The sequence below is a fragment of the Myxocyprinus asiaticus genome, chromosome 28 (genome assembly GCF_019703515.2).
Source record: "Myxocyprinus asiaticus isolate MX2 ecotype Aquarium Trade chromosome 28, UBuf_Myxa_2, whole genome shotgun sequence".
Classification (NCBI taxonomy): domain Eukaryota; kingdom Metazoa; phylum Chordata; class Actinopteri; order Cypriniformes; family Catostomidae; genus Myxocyprinus; species Myxocyprinus asiaticus.
This window is the reverse complement of record NC_059371.1, coordinates 11,462,011-11,472,500: the sequence shown is the minus strand read 5'-3', so window position 1 is coordinate 11,472,500 and position 10,490 is coordinate 11,462,011. Positions and strand designations below refer to the sequence as shown.

General features: G+C 36.2%; 1 protein-coding gene across 4 annotated transcripts in view; it reads left to right on the top strand.

The window, feature by feature from the left end:
- Nucleotides 1-10,138, top strand: part of LOC127419237 (uridine-cytidine kinase-like 1) — a 60,944-nt gene extending 50,806 nt beyond the window's left edge. For all 4 annotated transcript variants that reach the window (XM_051660483.1, XM_051660484.1, XM_051660485.1 and 1 more), the window contains exons 10-15: nt 2,125-2,218; nt 2,606-2,668; nt 2,888-3,010; nt 5,854-5,961; nt 7,208-7,364; nt 8,351-10,138. In XM_051660483.1, coding sequence (XP_051516443.1) covers nt 2,125-2,218; nt 2,606-2,668; nt 2,888-3,010; nt 5,854-5,961; nt 7,208-7,364; nt 8,351-8,430 — 625 coding nt within the window. In that variant the 3' untranslated portion in view covers nt 8,431-10,138. The remainder of the gene's footprint in view (nt 1-2,124; nt 2,219-2,605; nt 2,669-2,887; nt 3,011-5,853; nt 5,962-7,207; nt 7,365-8,350) is intronic.
- The last annotated feature ends 352 nt before the right edge of the window (nt 10,139-10,490 follow it).

The window sequence follows — 10,490 nt, the reverse complement described above, 5'->3', positions numbered from 1 at the left end:
GGAAGTATTTTCCACTCATTTTTACAATAGGGATTTTGTTAAATTCTTCATAAAAGAGCTGTAAGCCATAAACCAAACCAACCAGCTCAGAGGTGAATCACAGCATTACAAACTTTTATGTATTTAAAAACCAGACAAAAAGGCAAAGGTGCAAGACTGTGTACTTAAAGGGATAGTTCACCCAAAAATGAAAATTCTCTCATTAGTTACTCACCCTCGTGTTATCCCTGGTGTGTATGACTTACTTTCTTCAGCAGAACACATTTGAAGAAAAATATGTTTGCTCAGTAGGTCCTTAAAATGCAAGTGAATGGTGATTTCTCATTTGAAGCTCCAAAAATCACAGTCAGTCAGCATAAACATCATCGATACGACTCCAGCGGTCAAATGAATGTCTTCCAAAGCAATACGATCACTTTTGGTGTGAAAAAGATAAATATATAAGTACATTTTTCTTTTTTTTTTTTTTTACTCTAAATCATGCTTCCTGTCAGCAGCAGTACACGTGTGTGACAGTCGCATTACCATTTGAAACACGTGAGAACTAACGCATGTGCGTCACAGCCGAAGAGCAGTGCTGTTTACAAGTGAGGAGGAGGAACGCTGTACAGTTGGTTGGTTGGTTTTGGTTTAGATCTGTATTTATGTTTCTTTCCTCACAATGGTGCATTTCTGTGCTTATTTTGGATGTCTCAACGTGAGATTATGTCAGTATCATGGCAATGGAATACGTCACATGAGAAACTGCTTGAACTCCACACTCTCATGAAGCTCACCAGAAATGTTTGATTGTAGTTAAAAAGAATCAGAATGAGCTTTATTGCCAAGTGTTCTCACGTACTCAAGGATTTTTTTTTATAGTTAGACACAGAATATAAAAAGAGGTATATGCTAGCGTGCTTCTAAAATAAAAATTAACTTTTAGTAAAAATTAAACTTTTACTTTTGAGAAACTGGTCCCAAAATGTACTTAAATGTTGATCTTTTTTTACACCAAAAGTGATCGTATAGCTTTAGAAGACATTAATAAGAGCTGGAGTCATATCGATGATGTTTATGCTGACTGTCTGTGATTTTTGGAGCTTCAAAAGAGAAATCTCCATTCACTTGCATTTTAAGGACCTACTGAGCTGAGATATTTTTCTATTTTTCTTCCAATGTGTTCTGCTGAAGAAAGTCGTACACACCTGGGATATCATGAGGGTGAGTAAATGATGAGAGAATTTTCATTTTGGGGTGAACAATGGGTGAACAATGTCTTTAACTTCTTTCATGTGGCATGACCTACAATCCCATCAAAAACTTTGCGAAAGACGTAATGGAATCAAAGCCAATGGAAAAATATAAAACTATTGATATAAAGATGTTGATCATAAGCACAGAAACAATATATTTAAAATGTATTGCAAAATATTCAGATATGTACACACAAATACAGTAGTATGAGTTGTGAAGTTAAAGTTTTCTCCTATAATTTTTGCTATAACTCGCGCTTATTAATTTAAGGTGTGTGTTCACTTAAGGATCTTCTAAAAGTGTAGATATTCACCATAAATTCAGCAATTAAACACAATTTTCAAAAAATAAAGTTGAAATAATGCAGACTGGTGGCTTCAACAGGAGCATATACTGTACCATTGATTTACAACATCGAAGCTCACATCGGTCTGTTTTTTTGAAGGTTTAGAAGTTATCATTAAATTCTCCTGTGGAGAAAATTATGGGATTTTACTTCTGGAACCAGACTGTTGTGCTCTATTGGCTATTAAAAAAAAAAAAGAACAAGCCCTTCAATATGTCTGGGTCCAACTTCCTGTTTCAATAGGAAATATGTCAACATATGAAACAAAATTGTGTTCATCAAACAGTTTTAATGGGGTCTTGAAGGGCTGCTAGTAATCTGTAAAATCAGTGTTAAAAACCAAGCAAGTGAAGGTCTGCCATATAATTATAAATTACCAGTGTTACAGTCTATTTTGAAACATTAAACTGAAAGTATCTGAAGTTCATGTGGCCATTTTAACACAGAGAAATGCACCACTTCTCCATTGAGAGGTCAAAGTTGTGAAAAAGAGGGGTGTTTAAGTGTGGTTTATAATTAACCCTCATGTGAATGTGTTGCAGGGATAAAGAGACCAGTCGAGATGAGTTCATCTTCTACTCCAAGAGGTTAATGCGGCTGCTCATCGAGAGAGCGCTCTCCTTCCTTCCGTCTCAGGTGAGAAAGAGGATGAATAGAAAGCGAGAGAGACCGGAGAGAGAAGGATTGATGGGAAATCTTTAGATCCGGCCCAGTAACGGCACACAGGGCAGATTTGAGTGTGTGGGTATGGAGGCCTCGCCTTCAGCATGGAAACTTGGCTCACTTATCCACCGCAGTGGAAATTCAGACTAACATAGGCAACATAAGAGAAATCAACTTAGCAATGACCTTTACACATATAAAAGCTTGCCGGAGAAGTGCAGTGAGCAAGTCAAAGTAATGATGATGCTGCTGCTGCTGACATTTTAGTGTGGGTTTTAATCAGAGACGAAGATCAGTTTAATTAGATTTGATTCGCTTGGGTTTGATTTGAAGTAACAGATTGTCTATTGTGTGCCTCAGGTCCATTTTGTTCAGACCCCACAAGGAGAGGATTACGAGGGCAGAACCTTCCATGGGAAGAGGGTAAGAGAACAGTGTTGCTCTAGATTCATTGAGATGTCTTTATGTAAAATCTCTTGTTGGTTCAGTATAATTGTATGCTTGTATTGGCATTGTTTTCTGTTGTGGATTGGAATGCATGAACCAAACAGAATAAGGAAGCTTAGTATAAAATTGAGAGCACATAGCCTAAAAAATTCTCTTTTGCCCCCTCACCATCACCACCTTCTGTGTTTTGAGTAGATTACGGGTGTGTCAATTCTCAGGGCGGGAGAAACCATGGAGCCCGCGCTCAGGGCTGTGTGCAAAGATGTCCGCATTGGCAAAATTCTCATCCAGACCAATCAGGACACAGGAGAGCCTGAGGTACCACCCCTTTTTACCACTACAACCTCCCAAATGAGACAAATCAGAAAGTGAGATGGATATTTAAATGTATTCAAGGTTTGCAAAAAGGAGCTTAAAATAGATTGAGCCCTAAAGGTATGAAGCAGTGCAGAGATATTTATATGATGCAGTATTTTGTGCATACTCTTTATTTTACCCCTTAAAGTGTAATTTTTATTAGATTTTGAAGAATTTGTTGTTTCATGCTTTTTTTTTTAAGTGTAGTGTAAAATACGTACCAGACATACTCTTGACATGCTTTGTGAAATTTTCCGAAACATTCTTTCCTAAATATTTATGCCATGTCCTTAGACTTAATTAGGATGTGATTCATAGAGTAAATTTCACCATGTGTATGTGTGTGCTGGGCCACATTAACACATAGGCTTACCTGGGCTGGGGCCCCGGCTGCAAGGGGGCCCCCAACTTCCGGGAGGGTCCCATTCGCGGCATCCATCACGCTATTTTCCCCCGTCAACGTTCGTGGGAGCAAGCGCGTGTAAAGGTGTGTAGTGGGAGTCGCAAATTTAAACATTGAGACGGTGCACAACAAAGATAGCGATCCATGTAGCTCATGGTCACGGAGTAAAAATGTCCCACTTAACCCCCCCCACCCCAAAAACTATTTTTCTCAATAAATTAATGCCATCTAATGTCCCTGGTTGGACAGTTTCTTCATTTGACATGAGCTCTATAATTTAGGTTTCATAATTCAGTATATGCATCGATAAATTGCGTTCAGTTGACAATGTATGGTCAATGCTAATGCTGTTAAACCCATAAATAAACACATTGCAGGCAGGTGCTCACAATAAAAAAAAATAGAAAAAGCGAGCTCACTGTCGTAGCTTGCAAATGATTATTAGTTTACAGCATTTCCAGGGCTCCAGACTGCGACTAAAACGGTCGCAAATGCAACCAAAAATAATTGATTGTGACAATAATTTAACATCTAGTCGCCATTGGCGACAGTCGGGTTGTGTGCGTTCATATGCGGTTTCGTCAGATACCATCTTGAGTTATTGAATACATCTTTAGAGCATGCACTACCAGTGTGTCTGGCGCCGCTTTTCACCCGTTTTCTTTCTGACGAGCTCGCTACACCGCATGCAACAACAAACCCAGCGCAAGAGAGTCGTGAACAAATGACTCTTTTGAACCGAGTCTTTTTCATGAATCACCCGAAAAGAACTGAGGGTTTGAACTCAGGAGCTCAGGTTAGCAGTTCGAATCAGATTCACTTTCTCAGCGAATCATCCGTCAGTGTGTTCACAACTGGGAGCACAGACATTTCAAAATAAGAGTCCCATATGTATTTCAGACTTCTTTATAATTAAAAGTCCCATATTGTGCACCACTTTTTTACTTCTGGTAATTATTGATTAGGATTGGAGTAGCACAATAAACTGCATCTGGGATTTCATTCAGTTTGCACTCTTGAAGTCTCTGTGTCTGGACCATCCGGTAACAGGAAAGAAAGACAAAAAGGGAATATTTTAAACAATTAAAATTGTGTATATATATATATATATATATAAGCTTTTGACACTTAGGACAATTGAGGGACTTGTACACAACTATTACTCAAGGTGCAAACATTCATCGATGCTCAAGAAGACAACACACTACTATATGCATACTGTACTTTCTGTAAATATCTGTAATGTAGATTCTGAAGAGCAGTAATCTTTTATGTCTTATATTTGTATAAATTATGAAAGGGGTGTGAACATTTATGAGACAAAAGGGAATTCAAACTTATGTTTATTAAACCTCCGATGAATGTGTTATCAGCTGTCTTCCTTCTGCTTTCTATCTTGTTTCTGAACAACAATCTAAATCGAGCAATTCTGTGATTTGGAAACTAAAAACAGCCATTTGACTCCTTAATGTTTCAGTTTAGGAGCCAATGGCTCCTAAGTAATTTTTTTAGTCTGGAGCCCTGATTTCGGTCAGAGAACAGAACCAGAGGAGTTTAATGTAGTGGGCTTCCTCCTGCCAGTGTGAACTTCAAAACATATTACGCTAAAGCTTCATGCCAAACCATTTTTATTGACCTCTTGGACTGTTTGATTCACAAAAGAGCCTCCAATGTCAGCAAAACATGCAATAACAGTAAGTTTCTCACTTTCTATGAGACGCTATTGTGTTTGCTAAATTAAAATTTTGCGATGTAAATGCACTTCATTCATGAAAACTATTCGATTACTGTTCCGCATAGATGTTTAAAGCATTTACTAGTGAGTCTGGTGCCTTCCTTACTTGCCGTTTTCACGGCTGTGGATTATGGTAATCGTGACCCCCATTTACAAATGTTCGGAATACACTAACTTGCACATTTAACTAACGATTCTGCCGTGTAAGTACATTTTTCAAGAAGGTCAATTTTACGTGTAAATTACTGCCAATTTACTCACATATTTACTAAAGTTTTATGAATGAGGCCTAATAAACGGACTGTTCCGCCTGACTGTTCTGATTTTTTTATTTTATTGTCATTTATTAGTGTTGTATTCTAGTGTATAGATGCCATGGTGCCATGTCGCATCCTGTGTGGACAGACAAATTGCTTGTCGCTAGAACCTTATCACATAGCATTTGGTTAGGACATGGTTTTGTAGTGTAATATCTGTAAGACTGTGAAGAATTGAATGTTGGCGTTTCTTTTTTTTTTTTTTTTTTTTTTTTTTTTTTGGTGGTTGGGGGGGGTTTGTTTCTTTTATTTATTTGATTGATTTTTTTAAACATATTATGAAAACTGCACATGATTTTATGCTTAATTATTTATTTGTGTAAACGTTTGTCTTTATGTGCATGTCCAGCTGCATTATTTGCGTCTGCCCAAAGACATCAGTGAGGATCATGTGATTCTGATGGACTGCACTGTGTCCACTGGGGCGGCAGCCATGATGGCCATCAGAGTTTTACTGGTACGAATGTGTTGAAACCTTTTTTCACACAAACATGCGCACACACGTGCACAACTCCGACACCTCTGTTAACCTAATGGAATTCATAGTGTGCTGTGGCACAGGCACACACGCCTACTCAAGCGCCACATGTAGAGCAGCCAGGTTTTTTTTGTCTGTAAGTGTAGGCGTACAGTATCCGTGAAACCTCACTGTCTGACAGTGGCCCTACAGTATGACATACCTTTTTCACATTCTCACATATTATTTCTACAGTTGATTTGAAACTGAACTGTATTCATGGTATTTTTTTTTGGCTGTTGTTTATTAATGTTTCTTCAACTATAGCCACTTTTGGCCCTGTGGATACTCCCTTAACACACACTTTTCACACTCTCACTACTTCATTTCATTTTTCTACTAACAATGTCCAACAGTGGACATGCATGCATCACAGGAGAATCCTGGCATTTTTTTCTTTTTTTTTTTTATATATATTTTACCGGTACCAGTAAATGTAATTTTCACCGCTTCTTGAATATTTATTTTGTTTGATAAGATTCAGTGGTGTAAACTACATTTTAATTTTTTTTTAAATGAATGGCAGACTTATTTGTCATGCTAAGGCTAATTTCATAGCTTGCATTCATATGTTATAAATACTCACAATTAAATAATTTCACACTTTTTTTCATCATTTGACAAAATTACAGCTTTAATTGAAGTGATATTTAGCATTTTTCTTTGTTGTCTTCACATCCCCAGCCTCATATTTCATCTCAAAGGACAGTCGTAATTTGTGTAAAAATGTAGATAAATAATTTTTTCACGATAAATATTGGAATATTTGGGTTATTTCACTCTGTTTAGATTATCAGAGTTTAAAAATGTACGATTTTTATGATGGATTTTCATAGTTTAATGTTGAAAGTCTGTATCTAGGCTAAAACACAGTTAAAACAATGAAGTCTATACATAAAATGCTTTTTAAAGTAGCAAAAATAAATGATGGAAGCATTGTAAAAGTGTCCAGTTAAGTATTGTAAAAGTTATCTTGGTCTAATGACCATGATGTGATCACCACTAATATTATTTTAAGATAAAAAGTATCAGCTGTTGAAAAAGTGTTTGACTGAACAGAAATAGTGTTAAAGCAGTTTGCGTTTAAGCAAGAAGATCAATGTCTCTGTCTACTATTTGTGGCTGTAGACATATTCTATTTCATCTATATATAGACACATTTTAAGACGTGTGTTTGTGTGTGTAGGATCATGACGTTCAGGAGGGTAAGATCCTGCTGGTGTCTCTACTCATGGCCGAGATGGGTGTGCATTCAGTGGCCTATGCTTTCCCTCAGGTCAAAATCATCACCACTGCTGTCGACAAGAAGGTCAACGACCTCTTTCACATCATCCCTGGCATAGGTGAGACAGTGAAGCCCAGCTTAACTTTGGTTGCTTTAATATGACTAATTTCCTAAACACAAAACATGTTACACACTTTATAATACTTCCATAAGGTCTACATCCCTAAATAAAAAGAAAAGAAAAATCTTTTGTTTAAAGAAAAGAAAAGAGACATTATTTTCATGACAGTTAAGCACATTCCCGCCTCCAGTTCTCATTACTGTAATGCAAAAAGAAAAACTTTTTTACTATGAGAAATGTAAAAATAATATTATAACGAATAATAAATAATGAAGTCATAATAAAGTGATAATGAAAGTATTTGTTTATTGCATTTAATTCATGCCTATTTTAGTCAAACAAAAATCAATATTACAGTATTTTATGTTTGTTTATTTGTTTAGCAAACACTTTCATGCAAAGTGATTTACAAATGAGGAATGCAATGTAAGTGTTTCATGCTAAGGAGCCAGTAACATCCGTTGTGCTGCAGTACAATTTTTTTTTTTTTTTATAAAGAGTAAGTGCATTAACCTCTTGAGTCAAGTGCTCAACAAGAGATTCGTCTTTAGATGTGTCTTGAAAGATGCAAGGGAATTGGCTGTTCGGGGGCATTGGGAAGATTATTCCACCGGTAAGGAACAATGAACGTTTTTTTTTTTTTTTTTATTGATTTTTTTTTTTTTTTTTTTCATGCCCATGTGTTCATATCATGAGGCACCACTCAGTCACCGATCACAGGCTTCTGAAATAAGACAAGAAAGAGTTACTGTTTCACTAATGAGAATCCCCATTGAAAATAATGGGAATTTAAAAAAAAAATTGCTTCGTTTTCATGCAGTAATCTCACAGTGCAAATAATAGTCCTTAATGGTCCTAAAATAGGCCTAATTTTCTTTACGCAAATTCTAATTGCTTACCCTATTTATTTTGATTTGGGTGCACTGGACAGGTTTTCATGAGAGTCACCCTAATATGTTTGTTTTTTGTGTGTGTTTTGTCAGGAAATTTTGGAGATCGTTATTTTGGCACGGATGCACCTCCAGACTGGAGTGATGATGATATGGATGAGCCCAGCTACTGAGACCTCTTCTGTACACTCCTATCACCTGCTGTCACTCACCTGGGCTTAATAAAACACAGCAAAGACTATAAGACCACATCTTATCAGCAAGGACTTTATGGTGCCCTGTCTGATAATTAGTAGACATGCCTGATATTTGTACATACACTTTTTAAATATTTTTTATACTTTGCGCTCCCTGAAATGTTCTACGGAAATGTTTTTGTGTGATATTTATGAAGGTTTTATTATATTTCGTTTTAGTTGTTTTAAGTGGGTTATTTAATGTTTTATAAAACTTTCTACAATATATTGTTTGATTGTAAAGCACATGCAGTTCATTAGTTGCCATAAGTGTTTGCTGCCAATTTTAGAATCTGCATTTAAGCATTTAGTCAGTGACACATTACTGGTTGTCATGGCATACTGCGTATCACATCCTTATTAAATTTTTTTTTCTTGGTTGTTTCTTGCAGCAGTCAACCTTTCTGAGAGCAAAATAAGTCTCAGAGCGTTGCCTTGCTACACACAGACTGTGAGTTTCTTTGAAGGACCACTTCATCGGAAAAAATGTGTGGGCGTTGCTTTGTTTTATTCTTTGCTTTCTCTCTTGTTTCACCTGCAGATGGCTGCTGACCAAACCACAGGCTGTTACACAGACAATTACACTTTCAACAAAGAGTCCTCAGTCATGTACAGCCACTTGGGTTATTTGGTTTAAAAGCTGTATAATGTTTATTGCATAAAAAATACCATGTGATCATTCAGTGTAAGGATATTACTTTCAGTGGAGGTTATTTACTTGTCATCTAATGTGATTGTAGGACGAGGAGCTTAAAGGTTCGACTTAACGCTGCAGGGCTTGATCAGTCTATCGCGCAAGCAAGAGTGAGAAGCTCCGATGTTTAACGCAGAAGTTATCGCAACAATTTTTAGGTTATTGAAGTTTTTTTGTTGTTCTACTATTTTGCAAAAACAACAAACGTGTTGTTGTGATAAGAATTACCTAAACGGATCTATTTTGACCCACAATTGCGCATCTTGCATTTGTCCAGTGAGTCTCTATTTGCCTTTACCATATATGGTTTAGATGTGCTGCTTGTTGGCATTCTTGTCAAGAACATACAGGGCGTATAAGAACAAAACTACCCCACAGGAAACATGGGGGTCTAGTCTGAAATTCAACCAAATGAAGTGTAGTGATAGGTTTTATTAATGTGCATTGATATGTTTGTTTAATCATTTTTACCCCACTGAGCACTTTGCGATATTGTACATAGTCTGAAAAAAATATTTAATCATAGAGATATGGTGTAACTGTGTGTGCGCGCATATATTGTTTGATTACCCTACCATACGATTTGTATTTGTAGTTAACCAAAAGTATGATCTTTAGTTCTCCAAGGTTGCAAAATACTAAGCGATGTCCTACTTTCTAAGTTGACATCTGCAGTGAGAATGTCAAGGCCTAGTGAATGTATCTATCTGACCTTATTCCCACAACAGGAATAAAAGTCTTCAGCTCTGTTATTTGTTAAGCTGTATGGTTTGTATATTTATTACACTCTGTGGAATACTTGATTCTGATTGGTCAACTGTGGCATTCTATGTTGAAATATTTTTCTATAATGGCCACTAAACTATAATTGACCGTATAATTTCATGTCTCCCGTATAACCCCGCAGACTCTTTCATTCTCGCATAATAAAATTATTTCAGTACAAATCAACAGTTCATGTCTATTTAATCATTGTATTGGTCAAACTTTACAATGAGGTTCTGTTCATTAACATTAGTAAAAGCATTAGGTATCATGAACTAACCATGAACAATGTTTTACAGCATTTATAATTCTTGGTCAATGTTAAATTATAAATTTATATCTGTACATTGTTGGTTCATGTTAGTTCATTATGCATTTACTACTTTAACAAAGTACAACTTTTAATGGGAAAAATGTATTAGTATGTTGCAATCGGTATTAATAAAAGTACTGTATTGTTTATTGTTTATTCATGTTAACTAATATAGTAAACTAATATTCATGAATACAGCGTTATTGTAAAGTGCGACCACTTAAT